Source organism: Triticum dicoccoides, chromosome 4A (genome assembly GCF_002162155.2).
Source record: "Triticum dicoccoides isolate Atlit2015 ecotype Zavitan chromosome 4A, WEW_v2.0, whole genome shotgun sequence".
Lineage (NCBI taxonomy): Eukaryota > Viridiplantae > Streptophyta > Magnoliopsida > Poales > Poaceae > Triticum > Triticum dicoccoides.
In genome coordinates this window covers 579846464-579860776 of record NC_041386.1, presented here as the reverse complement: position 1 = coordinate 579860776, position 14313 = coordinate 579846464, and the positions used below count along the sequence as shown (strand labels likewise).

Here is a 14313-nt window from a genome sequence, read left to right as displayed (position 1 = left end):
AGAGAATCTTAGTTTCTTGGAGACGTAGCGTTTGGGTTGGTCTCTGGAAGAGATTTTGTGAAGTTTAAGTTGGAGGACATTAGAACAGCCCATAGAAGATGGTACATCACAGAAGGTGTCATCGACGAGTACTATGTCCTGCAAAAAAAGAGAGAAGAGAAGCACTATACCATCATCAACTACTGAAACAAAGGAGCATTTGTCAGTCCCAGCCCATCTCGTTCCAAAACCCTTTAAACCCTAATCCTTCTTCTATCCATCCATTCCCCTCCCTGCTCTTGCCCAGCCCCGCCTCCATGCTCACCTGAGCAATCCCGCACAGCCCCATCCGCCATGGCCTCCTCCAAGCTCCTGACCACCGCCGTGAGCTCCTCCATCCGGCGCTTCTACCGCCTCGCCTCCTGCCCCCTCCTGCCGCCGCCCGCCTCCCGCCGCCTCCCGGTGCCACTCCTCTCCGCACGCTTCTGCTCCGCCGCAACAGCAGCCGCCCCCGCGCCGGTGGATGCCGCCTACTCGGCCGTCGCCGCCGCCACGGCAGCCGCCCCCGCGCCCGTGGACGCCGCCTACTCCGCCGTCGCCGCGGTCTCCGAGGGCCACCCGTGGCCGGAGTGGGCCGACTTCCTCGAGAAGCTGCGGGCCAAGGGGTACTTCGTGCGCCCCCCCCTCGCCTCCGGCGCCCCCGTGGGGGAAGAGGTGGCCGCGGATGCCGTGGGCAAGCCCGACTACCCCTTCAGGGACCAGAACAGGGTGAAGAACGCGTGCCTCAACTTCGCGCGCGAGCGCTTTGATCTTCTCAGGTTCGCAGCCGCGAGATGCATACTCATCTTCTAGCTCGGTCGTGGCTTGCTTGCTTTTGTGCATGAATTGGTCTTTATTTTGTTGCATACTCTGCCTAGTTGGTGATGCATCACTTTAATTGGAATATGCTGCTCTCCAAATGGTCGGAGACTACCAAAATGATCATGTACATACACGACTGAGTGGAAGTACCGCAAGAACTGCTAAACTGGGCTATGGCCTGTTGAACATTGCTCTAGTTCCTCCTATATTGCTAACTTTTTTGTAGCTTGATGCATTTAAGTTAATTTGCTAATGAAGTTCTTACTGCACTTCTGCTCCACACTTAGCATGTTTAATAGAAAAATCACTTCCAATGATTACAGCCTTGGAGCATCAGCTAAATTCATTACTGCCGCTATTTGATAAACAATTGTTGAAGTCATGATCCTAGTTGTAGGATTCTATGATTCTGTAATCCCACAGACACCACACCAATATGACTTAAATTGAGCCCTGAATTGTACTTGGTACCTGGTAGGATTTTACTGGAGCCGCGATCCTAGTTGTGGTCTTGTGTAAGCCTGTGGTAGAATCATCCATACTCCCAGACCTAGTGTGTTTGGTTGTGTTCCATCCCTCAATTCAAATTGGATTGTAAGTACTAGCTAAAAAACATTCAGATTTGGAGGTCTGGAATAAAAAATATTAATGATGGTTTATTTATTATTTGATTTTTATGCATTATATGGTCTGGTAACCACAAAATTGGCACAATTGACATTCCTATCATGGCTTCAACAATTACTTGCAGAATGACACAAAACAAACATGGTAGAATTGTAGACAGTGAACTGATCTGAAAATGTGCCCTACCACACTTTCCTAGGTCCGATACTGGACATGCGAACCTTGCCGTAATGATTAAATATTATCCAGAGAAGTTATATTCCAATTCATGTTGGGGTCATGGTTGTCAGCAATTTAACAGTGATTCTGTGACCAGTAACTGAATCTTTGAACTGATTGTGCCTACTAACTTTGTAACTACTTTTATGTTTCTTGCTTGACTGGAATTTAATTTGACTGCGTTATTATCACAGCTCTCTTCCCAAGAAGGATATTCAAGCTATTGTCGAGTGTGGTTGTCCTAATATCTTCCGAAAGGCTGTCAGTTCTGCAAAAAGGCTGAGAGAATTTGTGCAGGTTGACGAAGGAGATGTAAGTTGGTGTGCTCTTTCTTCAGTATGTGTTTCCTGTTAAAATGGGTTGTTGATTTTCTTTACATATACGCTGTTGATTTTCTTTACATATAGCAGGCTCCTTTCTTTACTCACAGTTTGATATCAGAAAAAGGGTCTTAAGACTTTGATCTTTGATACAGGCATGCAGTGTTTGCAAATTACGTAGATCTTGTGATAAGGCTTATGTCATTCCAAAAGCTGAGGAAGCAGCTCGTACCGTTGATGTTGTGCGCATACTGCTAACTTATGCAATAGATCCAGCCACCCTATCTGGAGAAAATTCTGTTGGTGGGGGTGTGCAAGAATCTGCAAGGAAGCTTCTCTCAGATATGACTATGCTTTGTGACACAACAATTGATCCATCTCTTCCTAAACCTGTAATTCACACTTATAGCAAGCAGGATTCATCAACCAAACCTGACAAGGGCAAACAATCATCTAGGGTATCAGCTGGAAAGGGTAGAGAAACGGCTGTGACTGAAATGAAGAAGGGTGACTGGCTTTGCTCGAAGTAAGTCTGTTAATCTCTAAATTAATCGACTGTTATGCAGCTTATGCTGCTCTACCCTCTTTTTTATGAACCTCGGGTTTGATTTTCTTTATGTTGCCCTGTGAGATTGCTAAGTTGGATGATTTTGTTACTGCAATGCTCATATGAGAGCATCATGTATTATGATCAGTGATTTTCTCAACTCATGCAACCTAGGGTCCAGTACCATCACTAGCACCAGTTTTTTCTTTGGACAGATGTTACTACTTCTTTTGAAAAAATATGTTACTACTTCATTCACATTACATAAGGCCATCTCTAGGGCTGTAATTAGATATGGTACTTTCTTAATACCAGTTGGATGATATTAAACTAATTTATCAAAAAAATCCATTTCATGGTAGTGGTTTATATCCTCATTTACCACTAAACACAAGACAGTTTGTGCTTTTCTTATGACTGCTTTTCCATCTGATCCAGTATTTGTACTTTCAGCGTTTAACTTTGCCCAATTACAATGTATTCTTATGTACTTTATCCAATGGCTTACAATGTCATTGTAACCTTTTCTATGTGAGGAAAACATGAATACTCCCTCCGATCCATATTACTTGTCGCTCAAACGGATGTATCTAACACTGAAATACGTCATACATCTGTTTCAGCGACAAGTAATATGGATCAGAGGAGTACTAGATTTTGGATTGATTGTCTGTAACATGATATAATTTGCTGTACAGCCAAGTCTACTTGCATCTCCAGTGATACTCTTCGTATGGATATTTGAACCAAATCTAGATGTATCTATTATTGCTTAAGAGCTTGAAATACCTGTTTGCAAAGCGATATGTTATGTTGTAATAGGATTTCTGACTTCCTAGAAATCCACATACTATCTGATAAAAGTTTGGGAGGGATCCCAGAGCAAGGTCAGTCGGTTTTAGTTAAAATTAGTTGTACCTAATAGGCCGGTTTATATTTTTTATTCATGCGTGCATCCAAACAGGCTGGGATGCCAGGTTTGTTACATTTTCCTGGATATGTTATGTAGTGTAAAATGCTTCTGTGTTCAATAAAAAATCTTAGGTTTTGAAGTGAATGTTGAGTTAAATGGTTGATTTGCACCAGCCAGTACTAGCCCTTGGTGGCATTGTTCAGAAAGGCACCTCTTAGGCGCTAAGCGACAACCAAACATGTAACCTAGGGCAAGAGCAGGGCTCTAGGCAGCCAGTGAGGTTTTCTGGCAAGGAATCGACCTCACCGGCGAGGAATTATGGGGAGGGTGTAGCCAGTGTGGGGAGAGAGAACACCCAGAGGCTCTGGTGAGGCGAGTTAGTGTGGCGGTTGGTCGCTGGCGGTTCGTTGTCGCCGCTATTGCTCATTCAGTCATGCTTGCTGTATATGGTGGCGGGCCTTCTTTTCTTTCTTTAACCTTTTTATTTGGCCTTCCACACCGTCAGATTTCTCCCTATGAGCTCTCCAGGAAGAAGCTGCTGGTTGTGCTGACGACCGCCTAGGCATATTCTAAGTGGGCTAGACGCTAGGTGACGGCAAGCCTAGCACTTTGTTGAACCTTGCTTGCTGTATTTTTTAATAGAAGGAAGCAACCTTGGTACTCACGCAGGTAGCCAACTAACCAGTGCTCAGCTCTCTCGCTAGGTTCAGAATCTGTGCAGATTTTGTTTTGGTGGATCGTAGAAGCACCTCTTATGGGGTATGCATTGGCCGGGTTTGATTTTTTACAAGACTAAAAGTTCATGATTGTGCGAAAAGCTGGCGTTAATCAGTGGCCTCTCTTGTTTGCTGCACTGATTTCATATAGTATTATTTTCTTGCACATGTGGAAGGATGATGTACTGTTGGCTGCTGATTATGTCTTGTTAATGGACTTCTCTGTAATTTTGCCAGCTGCAACTTCTTAAATTTTGCTCGAAATCGTCAGTGTCTTGAATGCAAAGTAGATGGACCAAAGAAGATAGAAGCAGCCACCAGTGAAATGAAAATGGGAGATTGGATCTGTCCAGGGTAATTATCTGATCTCGTATACATTTTTCCCTAATGTTTCAGCAGCGCTCCTTTGTCCATACTCACTTGTTTGCGCTTTCAGGTGCGCTTTTATGAACTTCTCTCGCAATAAGATGTGTTTTAAATGTGAAGGACAACGGCCAAAGAGGCAGCTCAACCCTGGAGAGTGGGAATGCCCCTCGTATGTGCTATCCACGTCCTCTTTGTGACTCTTCCCTGCTTATAACAAACTAATGAGAAATTACCTCCCTTATAGATGTGATTTTGTTAACTTCCGACGGAACCAGGAGTGCAAAAAATGCAGCCATGACCGCCCCGAAGACGATACCCAGGATAATAAGCTTGGATACGATGTGTGGAGGAACACCAAGGGAGCTGGCAAGGATAGAAGCTTTGACTCTGTTCATCAGGGAGACGACGACGGCGATGAAGAGGGGTTGCCATACAAGGGGGAGGACCGCAGGCATGTAGCGAGCAGAAGGGCGTCACCAGCCCGGAGGGAGTTCGCGGGCAAGAGTAGGAACCATGGCGACGAAGACAATGCCTTGCCATACGAGGGGGGAGACAGGCGTGTGTCGAGCAGAAGGGCCTCACCAGCCCGGAAGGGATTCGCGAAGAACGACGGTGGCGATGAGGATGTTGAATTCGATGTCTCGCCATATGATGGGGAGCGCAAGCATGGATCGAGCAGAAGGGTGGCGCCAGGTCGGAGGGGATTCACCAAGGATGAAGACGACGTGTTGCCGTACGAAGGGGCGCGCAAGCATATGGTAAGCAGAAGGGCAACCCCATCCCAGAGGAGATTCACTGCCGCTAGAGGAGAATAGGCAGTAGTTATACACCATTGATGCCTTTTCTTGTAGCAGATATGATACTGTATTGCGCATATTTTAGCTGAGCACAAGTCACGAAATAATATCGATTTTGGCAAATTACTTTCCTTCTTGGACTTTAGAAACGGTATTGACAGCCTTCATGTATACACTTCTGATGTGTGAGATAATCAGAGTAGTTAAAAACAACTGTTTCTTGGCGAGGTATACTTGTTGTGCACACCAAGGATGACCATGCCTTGTACTACTCTTGTGAAGTGACACAGGCTGAAGGGGCTTAAAGATTGTATCAAAAAGGAATGTGCACAACAACATCAACGTCACCGGAGATTACAACGAGAGCATAACATGCTCCGCAGATGTCGCACAAGGAAATTGGTAAGGAGATTTACGGAAACTGTATCAAAATCTGTACTGCAAAACTGTCTCCATCCAGCTTTATTCTGAGAGTAAAACAAACGCACACACACATTTGACGCTTCAAAAGACATCATCACCACCACGCCGAAATGACTCCAGTGATCCAGTCACAACGGCTATCAAGTCAGGCATCAGTCCGGAGCCTCAGATCGCTTCCCTGATGACAAGGTTGATGCCGAACGACGCCGTGCAGATGATCAACCCCATTATCGCCGGGAAGTTGAGCCCCCTGCAGAGTTCACCAAAGCGAAAAGGAAATCCGACGAAGAATGAGAACTGACTGGACAAAAAAGGGAATGAAATCCTTCTAGCAGTTATCATTTGGTCGTTTTATTCGGCATCATAAGCTGCAAATTTGGTTCAAGTGAACCATTTTTCACATTCAATTCAGAGCTCACGGCTTTGCTCCTAGTTACTACCATGTATAAAACCGGAGTGGTTGACATAGGACAGAAGCTTAGGTAGGATTGCAACATCACATCCAATTATCAATGCCTTGTACGTATTTCTTTAAGGAGGGAGTACTATCATATACTATCAATGAAATCAAATGGCCTGTAAAATTCCCAGGACTGAGAATTTCCTAAGAAACTAGTAGTAAAGCATGCGGGAAATCAAGTGGATCCATGTTGCTTCACGTCCACACAACGCCATCATCATCTGAATCATCGCTGAGCGAAAAGCAAACGTACCCAAGCTTGTAGCGGTTCTCCGGGACGCCGGTGGCGTAGCCCTTGAAGTAGAAGAACCTGGCGACGGTGTAGAGGAGCCCCAGCGCGGCGGCGACGACCGGGTGCTGCAGGCCGCCGAGCAGCAGCGTGGCGAAGAAGAGCGGCATCATCTCGATCGAGTTCTGGTGCCCCCTCTGCAATCCCACAGCACAAATCCACAAGAATTTAGCCAACTCTTGCTTGAAATCGATCAGCGGACGGAGAGGGCGGGCGATCAGCGGACAGACCTGGACGCAGTTGAAGGGCTTGGCGTCCTTGTTCTCCGACTCGGTGGCGTACATGGTGGGGTAGAACACCTTGTACCTGGAAGAACAAGCACCGGCACAGGACCGTCATCAAGCTCCAAAATCAAATTCTCCATAGGAAAAAATGGGCAAATCGATGAAGAAACACCTACTTCTTGCGGGCGGCGCCGACCTGGAAGCTCATCCAGAAGTTGAGGAAGGCGTAGGCCACCACGGTGAGCACCACGTAGCCGTACTCCTTGGGCAGCTCCACCGACACCGCCATCGTCGTCTACCTTCGTCGCTTCTCTGAAGTTTACCTTGGAAACTGAGATTGGATGGGAGAGGGAATGGAGTGGAGGTCTATCTTATAGGAGAGTGGAGAGACCGGAGGTGTATGCACTCCGGCCCAAGAAAGCTTTGACCGATTCCCTCCCTCGAGCCCATCTTGGCAACCCCACCTTTGTTCTTCTCGCTCTGTGCCTACTTTTCAACGAGGCATTGGATTTAATGTTGATACCAATTTCAGAAAAATAGTGATTTTAGTGAGATCATCACTGTTCATTCTATTGGAAATTTATCATCCATCCCAACCTCTTGAAAAAAACATTTGGCATTCCTGTCATGCAATTAAACAAACTCAAATTCAACTATGTGGTTTGCCGTCCCTACGTTTTTACGGTCTTGCTAGCAAATTTCAAAGAGGCCGACGACCCTCTTGTTTCCTTTCCTAACTCTAGGCGGTTAGCGCAAACTCCTTTATGTCTGGCACTCTGGCGGCCGATGGCGGGGAGCGGAATTCCTGTGCCTTCACTCTGGTTAGCAGTTTGTTAGGGTTTTTCAGTTCTCGCAGGCGCGATGCTTGGACGGATGTGTCTCTTCTTCTTCGAGTTTGTCCGTTTAGACGTAGTCGACAGAGCTATGGCATAGAGTCCTGCCATCTCCTTGGGGTGGTGAAGTTAGAGTTTATCGTCATGTGGCCAGATTTGAAGCCATGTGTTTCAGATCTATGCAAAGGTTCAACGATAACAATTGTGGCTCCAGTGCGCTGGTCCTTAGAGTAGGTGCATGAAGACTTTCCAGCTATAATCGACAAGGTCAAGCCAGCTCGGGTAAGGGAGGAGCGACGATGGCGTGTTAGCGGCTTGTTCTGACGACAATAGTGGTTGTTCGATGATCTTGAAATCTCAATGTAGTTTTTAGTATGTTTGAGATTTTTTGTACTCCCGATGAATCTTTATGATAGATCTGATCGTTTTTTGCAAAAAAAAAAACCCTTCAAAGAGGCCCTTAGTGAGATCCATAATGACGTTTGAAGACGATGGATAAGCTGGAATGGACAAGATCATTTCCACATGCGGAGACCGTTGCTGCTAGATTCTGCTCCAGTCAACCGGAGGCCTGCGTCACGCGTGACGTCTGCCTGAACGTCTCATCCCAAGAGAGATTGTTTAGTCATCTTGTTTGATTTCCTTTGTTTTTTCAGATGTGGGGCAGGTGGCCGTGGTTAAGAGCACGCATGGTGCCAAACGAGGGATCAATGGGAGTTAGAAATGACTTTTAGTTATCTTTTCTTATTGCAAACTCTGACTTCATGGCTTCAACGCTGATTTGCAAATTTGCTTTGGCATCCATTCGCAGATAGGGAAAACCAATCTATGGATACTGATTTAGAAACCGGTCATCCAACGCTACACGTATACATTTCAAGGCATGTTTCAACAAATCGGACAAAATTCATGCAAATACTATGAATTTCATTAAAGTTCCGATATAATTTACATAGAACAGATGATATTTCGGCCGTTTTATTGAAAACTCTATAAAAAAATTAAATCCTATACAGGATGACTACCTTGTACGTGCGGCCGCTCTATCCTGCCACATCGTTGTTGGCATTCGTGTCGTCGTCCGTCATGGGTGCAAGGATGCTGGAGGGCCGCGGCAGCCTTGTCCAGCAGCGCCAGGCCGGATGGGATTCACCAAGGATGAAGACGAGGTGTTGCTGTACGAAGGGGCGCGCAAGCATGTGGTAAGCAGAAGGCCAACCCCATTCCAGAGGAGATTCACTGCTGCTAGAGGAGAATAGGCAGTAGCTATAGACCATCGATGCTTTTTCTTGTATTAGATATGATACCGTATTGCGTATATTTTAGCTGAGCGATTCTAGCAAATTACTTCCCTTTTTGGAATTTAGAAACTATGTGGACAGCCTCATATATACACACTTTTGATGTGTGAGATAATCTGAGTAGTTAAACACAGCTGTTTCTTGGCGAGGTATACTTTTGTGGGCACACCAACGGTGATCATGCCATGTACTTCTCTTGTGAACTGACACAGACTGGAGGCTTAAAATTGTATCAGAAACAAATGCATACAACCGGGACCGAACCTAGCATTATGGAGGCCCTGATACGATTGAGGCGCAATAAGCATTAACAAAGTAGTATCATATATACTTGTAACAATAAATATTGTATATCAAGAACAATATAAAGGCATAAACATAAAAAAATAGTTCACAAATAAAGTCTGAATACATCATCTATTTATGATTATATGATGCAAATAATGATTATAATATACTCAACTATAAATAACTATTAAATAAATACAACCCGATGAAGTGAGCTGAGGAGGGCGGGGGGGGGGGGGGGTGCCCCCTATCCATGTTGATTTTATGTTATGCAAATGAATTTTTTTTTGTAATTTATTTAAGAATGTCGATGTATTGGGTCCTTATTTAAAATGGGTCCTAGGCCGCTGCACCTTTTGCCATGGCCTAGGCTGGCCCTGCATACAACATCAACGTCAAAACTGACCGGAGATAAGAACGAGCATAACATGGTCCACAGATGTCGCACAAGGAAACTAGCAAGGAGATTTACGAAACCGAATCAAAAGTTGTACTGCAAAACCTAAAACCTCGATGTTACAAACCGTCTCCATCCATGCTTATTCTCCGAAGAGTAAAACAGACGCGCACACATTTTTGGACACTATAAAAGACACCACCACGTCTAAATGACTCGAGTCACAACGCCTATCAAGTCAAGCACATCAGTCCGGAACCTTAGATCGCCTCCCTGATTACAAGGTTGATGCCGAACGACGCCGTGCAGATGATCAGTCCGAATATCGCCGGGTAGTTGAGACTCCTGCAGAGTTCACCAAAGAGAAAAGGAAATCGACAAGATCAGAACCGCTTCGACGAAAAATGAGAACTGATTGGACAAAAAAGAGAATGAAATCCTTCTAGTATTTGTCATTTGGTCATGTTATTCGGCATCACAAGCTGCAAATTTGGTTCAAGTCAACCATTTTTCACTCAATTCAGAGCTCACGACTTTGCTCCTACTCCCTCCGTTCCCAAATACTTGTCTTTCTAGGCATTTCAAATGGACTCAACATACGGATGTATGTAGACATATTTTAAAATGTAGATTCACTCATTTTGCGCCGTATGTAGTCATTTGTTGAAATCTCTAGAAAGACAAGTATTTAGGAACGGAGGGAGTAGTTACCATGCATGAAACCGGAGTGGTTGACATAGGACATAAGCTTAGGTAGGATTGCACCAGCACATCCAATTATCATGCCCATCAATGGGCAAAAATTTCTTATGATCTTAAGTTAGATTTAATTTGGGATGGTGACCCACGCTGGTTCTTGTTGTCCGTTGTACTACATGATGTAACTCATTTGATGAGCAATAAACTTTGAGGGTTTCAAAAAAAAATTCATGGCCCTACTTTATGATGCAATGCGAATGGATCTCCATCTCGCCCTTTTCTTTTGAGATAAGAATGAATCTTCACATACCGGTACCTACCAAGGTTCACCTATATGAATTGCACCATGCCGAGAACTTGTTCTGACCTACTCACTGCATTAATGAGTTGAGTGTGGTTGACTAAGACTTCCTCCGGTCTTTTTTACTTCGTGTATTAGGCTGGTCATAGTGGGAGTAACTTAACAAGTAACATAGCGCATTTCAAAACAAGTTTGCTTATGTGGTATAGAGTTAACGAGGAGAGAGGTGTTTCGAGTAACATAATAGGTTACTGTAACATAACGCATCCCAAAGCAAAATGAATCTATGATGTAATAAATGCTATCATCTATGATACTACTTGTATGTTACCTTGCACTATGAAGGTAGTAACAAACACTAGTGTTATATGCATGACACTAGTCTAAGTTACTCCCCAATATGACTAGCATTAGATTTTGGTCAAGTCAAACATTGTAGAGTTTGACCAAATTTATATTAAAAAATATCAACATTTACAATGCCAAATATGTATACTATGAAACTACATTTCATAATGAAGCTAACAATATTGACTTGGCATGGTGAATGTTGATAATTTTCTCTACGTATTTGGTCACAGTAGAGATACTTCATCTCCGGTCAAAACTCATATGCAGACTAAAAAAGATCATAGGGAGTACTAGGATCATATATCAACGAAATCAAATGGCATGTAAAATTCCCAGGACTAAGAATTTCCTAAGAAACTAGTAGTAAAACATGCTGGAAATCAAGTGGGTCTCTATTGCTTGTTCACGTCCACATGGTGATCTGATTTGGACGCCATCCTCATCTGAATCATCGCTGACCGAAAAGCAAACATACCCAAGCTTGTGGCGGCTTTCCCGGACGCCGGTGGCGTAGCCCTTGAAGTAGAAGAATCTGGCGACGGTGTAGAGGAGCCCCAGCACGGCGGCGATGACCGGGTGCTGCAGGCCACCGAGCAGTAGCGTGGCGAAGAAGAGCGGCATCATCTCAATCGAGTTCTGGTGCCCCCTCTGCAGCGCCACAACACAAGTCCACGGGAATTTAGCTAACTCTTGTTCGAAATCAGCGGACGGAGAGGGCGATGGGGACAGACCTGGACGCAGTTGAAGGGCTTGGCATCCTTGTTCTCCGACTCGATGGCGTACATGGTGGGGTAGAACACCTTGTACCTGGAACAACAAGCAGCGGCACAGGATCGTCGATCAAGCTCCAAAATCAAATTCTCCAGAGCAAAAATGGGCAAATCAATGAAGAAACACGCACTTCTTGCGAGCGGCGCCGACCTGGAAGCTCATCCAGAAGTTGAGGAAGGCGTAGGCGACCACGGTGAGCACCACGTAGCCGTACTCCTTGGTCAGCTCCACCAACACCGCCATCGTCGTCTACCTTGGTCTCTCCGCTTGGTTTACCTTGGAAACTGATTGGATGGGAGAGGGAACGGAGCGGAGGTCTATCTTATAGGAGACCGGAGGTGTCTAGACAAAGTCCCAGATTGTAAGTTCCTGCCCTCCGGCTCAAGAAAGCTTTGACCGGCTCAATAATGGGCATGCCTTGTTGAAAATTAGGGACAGAGGCACAGAGCGAGATCACCATTGTTCATTCTATTGGAAATTTATCATCCACCCCAACCCCTTCAAAGAAACATTTGCTTTTCTTGTAATGCGATTAAGCAAACTCAAATTCAATTATGCGTTTCCCCCGTTACCATGTTTTTACAGTCTTGCGTAGCAAACTTCAAAAAGGCGCACGACCCTCTTATTTCCTTCCCCGACTCTAGGCGGCAAGGGCAAACTTTCTCAACCAGACTAAATCGGAAGCCTGTGGATTTACCTTCCTTCTGTTGGAAATATGAGCAATTTACTGAATGATTTTATTAACAAAAATACTAGATAAAGCATGACTAATATAGTAGAGATAAAATAAATCATGTGTTCTGACAGAGAAAAGAAAAATAGCTTCTGCATATATGAACAGTAGCCTATCATATCTAAAGCAGACAGTATAGCAAGTAGCATATATGAAGTAGAAACTAACATGTGTAGGACAAGGATTAGAACAAGGAACTGCGGCGGAGCCTTTAACAGGAAAGACAAGAACACGTACGGGACAGCAGCAGCAGAAGCGCTGGACTTGGGGTCGGTGTCCTCGCCTGCCATGTCGTCGAGGAGGTCGTGGACGTCGGGGAAGAAGTCGTCGTCGGGGAAGTAGTCGTCGGCGACCGGATCATCCGTGATGAAGCAGCCAGTAGTCGCGCTGAGCGCTCCCCAAAAACCTTATCACCCTTCTCCCGTATAGGACTCAAAAGGTGCGGTTTCGGAGGCCTACTGTCCCGACCTGCGGTGCACGTCGTAAACCGGGATGGGGAAGATCGTAGCAGCAGCGCAGTGCTCAGGAACTTTGTGGCGAAAGGAAGGGGATCTTCTGGTGTGTCTCTCTAGAGAGGAGCGACCTCTCTTATATAGGCACAGGAGAAGGACGCGAAGATGCTGCGGCAGGAGGTGAAGCAACGAAGGGAGATGAAGCGAACAGGCAGCGGCCGAAGAGGCGCGCCGTTCGAATTCAGTGTCCACTACAGAAAACGTTTCAACTCCCACGTGACCTTTCGTATACCCGTCGTGCATGGCAAAAATTTAGATATCGGCTCGGCTCATTCCCGCAACCCACGGCGCGTCGTGACGAGGCGAGGCAGGCGGCGGAGGAGGAGCGCGCGTGGATATCTTTCTTGTTCTCATGCTCGTACAAGTGGGGAAAGAACCTCCCTTATAAGGAGGTCCAACTCCCACTAAACTAGCAATGCGGGACTAAACTTTAGTAGTATCCCTTGCCTTGCACAAATGGGCTAAGTGGGCCTCTAGGATTTATTAGGAATTTCTGAAATAGTTATTGGGCTGTCCAAAATAGACTAAATTCCAGCAATCCCCCACCAGATCCCAGAGGCACACAGAAATTTGCCTTTGGTTCCAAAACATTGTTTTATATACCGGTACTGCAGTGGAGACTGTTAAGTTGAACTTCCACCTAAAACTCTATGCTACACTAGTAAGCAACTTGAATAGTGGACTGGGCCTTGAACTGCAAGTTTTCTGCGAATCTAGCTTCACATAAAGCCTTGACCGATACGTGGCTACCGTGGATCTTCCCCGCGGGTGGAGCTTATGCGTCATACTCCGTGACCTTTCATGAGTTTACTAGAGAGAACCATACTCTCATAGATTGCGACGTTTGACAATCAAACTCATATAGGTGTGTTCTTCAAAAGATGTTCTGCAGGATAACATCTCTGCTTAAATAAGCCACTTAGAACACATTAAGATATACATCAACCTGCCATGCAGATTAGGAGATTATTGCATCTTCATGGAGTGGTATTGTGAATAGTAAGAATACTCTCCTCTCAGTTAACCAACATCTTGTCTTCCACATCTAATTCACGAGATCTCCGATCATAAAGAATAGGTTACCACTGTGAACAACTCATATTGTGGGTCTCATACCCATCTCCCTTGATGCATTATCTATCACATTATGTGATAGACCCTTGGTAAAAGGATCTGCCAGATTTTTAGACGTTTGGATATAATCCAACACAATAACTCCGGAGTTTTTCATTTTCCTGACAGACTTTAACCTTCTCTGAACGTGTCTTGATGACTTCATGTTATCCTTTGAACTGCTCACTTTCGTGATCACAGTTTGATTGTCGCAGTTCATAAGGACACCCGGTACAGGTTTCTCAACAACCGGCAAGTCATTCAAGAGCCGGC

The 14313-nt window shown here is 45.2% G+C and overlaps 3 protein-coding genes across 3 annotated transcripts; 1 reads left to right on the top strand and 2 right to left on the bottom strand.

Annotated features, from left to right (window-relative positions):
- Nucleotides 1-218: 218 nt before the first annotated feature.
- On the top strand, nt 219-5558 carry LOC119286912 (zinc finger protein VAR3, chloroplastic-like). Its single transcript, XM_037566379.1, has 6 exons — nt 219-797; nt 1881-1998; nt 2162-2532; nt 4420-4536; nt 4619-4717; nt 4793-5558. Exons 1-6 carry the CDS (start codon nt 334-336, stop codon nt 5361-5363), a joined length of 1740 nt encoding a protein of 579 aa, XP_037422276.1. The 5' UTR covers nt 219-333; the 3' UTR covers nt 5364-5558.
- Nucleotides 5559-5627: 69 nt separating this feature from the next.
- LOC119286913 (microsomal glutathione S-transferase 3-like) lies at nt 5628-7151 on the bottom strand. Its single transcript, XM_037566380.1, has 4 exons — nt 6918-7151; nt 6748-6823; nt 6482-6654; nt 5628-6018 (listed from the first exon to the last, which is right to left on the bottom strand). Exons 1-4 carry the CDS (start codon nt 7028-7030, stop codon nt 5934-5936), a joined length of 447 nt encoding a protein of 148 aa, XP_037422277.1. The 5' UTR covers nt 7031-7151; the 3' UTR covers nt 5628-5933.
- A 2479-nt stretch (nt 7152-9630) lies between these two features.
- LOC119286911 (microsomal glutathione S-transferase 3-like) lies at nt 9631-11982 on the bottom strand. The gene is made up of 4 exons (XM_037566378.1): nt 11813-11982; nt 11643-11718; nt 11387-11559; nt 9631-9905 (listed from the first exon to the last, which is right to left on the bottom strand). The coding sequence occupies exons 1-4, from the start codon at nt 11923-11925 to the stop codon at nt 9821-9823; spliced, it is 447 nt and encodes a 148-aa protein (XP_037422275.1). The 5' UTR covers nt 11926-11982; the 3' UTR covers nt 9631-9820.
- Nucleotides 11983-14313: the final 2331 nt, after the last annotated feature.

What these genes read in the sequence shown, in the direction of transcription:
- LOC119286911 (XM_037566378.1), bottom strand. Translation starts at nt 11,925, where the DNA reads ATGGCGGTGTTGGTGGAGCTGACCAAGGAGTACGGCTACGTGGTGCTC. An exon ending in AGCCCTTCAACTGCGTCCAG is followed by an intron (nt 11,560 to 11,642) that starts GTCTGTCCCCAT and finishes GTGGCGCTGCAG; the next exon opens with AGGGGGCACCAGAACTCGAT. An exon ending in GAAAGCCGCCACAAGCTTGG is followed by an intron (nt 9,906 to 11,386) that starts GTATGTTTGCTT and finishes TGAACTCTGCAG; the next exon opens with GAGTCTCAACTACCCGGCGA.
- LOC119286913 (XM_037566380.1), bottom strand. Translation starts at nt 7,030, where the DNA reads ATGGCGGTGTCGGTGGAGCTGCCCAAGGAGTACGGCTACGTGGTGCTC. An exon ending in GTCGGCGCCGCCCGCAAGAA is followed by an intron (nt 6,824 to 6,917) that starts GTAGGTGTTTCT and finishes TTGTTCTTCCAG; the next exon opens with GTACAAGGTGTTCTACCCCA. An exon ending in GAGAACCGCTACAAGCTTGG is followed by an intron (nt 6,019 to 6,481) that starts GTACGTTTGCTT and finishes TGAACTCTGCAG; the next exon opens with GGGGCTCAACTTCCCGGCGA.
- LOC119286912 (XM_037566379.1), top strand. Translation starts at nt 334, where the DNA reads ATGGCCTCCTCCAAGCTCCTGACCACCGCCGTGAGCTCCTCCATCCGG. An exon ending in TGCAGGTTGACGAAGGAGAT is followed by an intron (nt 1,999 to 2,161) that starts GTAAGTTGGTGT and finishes TCTTTGATACAG; the next exon opens with GCATGCAGTGTTTGCAAATT. An exon ending in GGTGACTGGCTTTGCTCGAA is followed by an intron (nt 2,533 to 4,419) that starts GTAAGTCTGTTA and finishes TAATTTTGCCAG; the next exon opens with CTGCAACTTCTTAAATTTTG.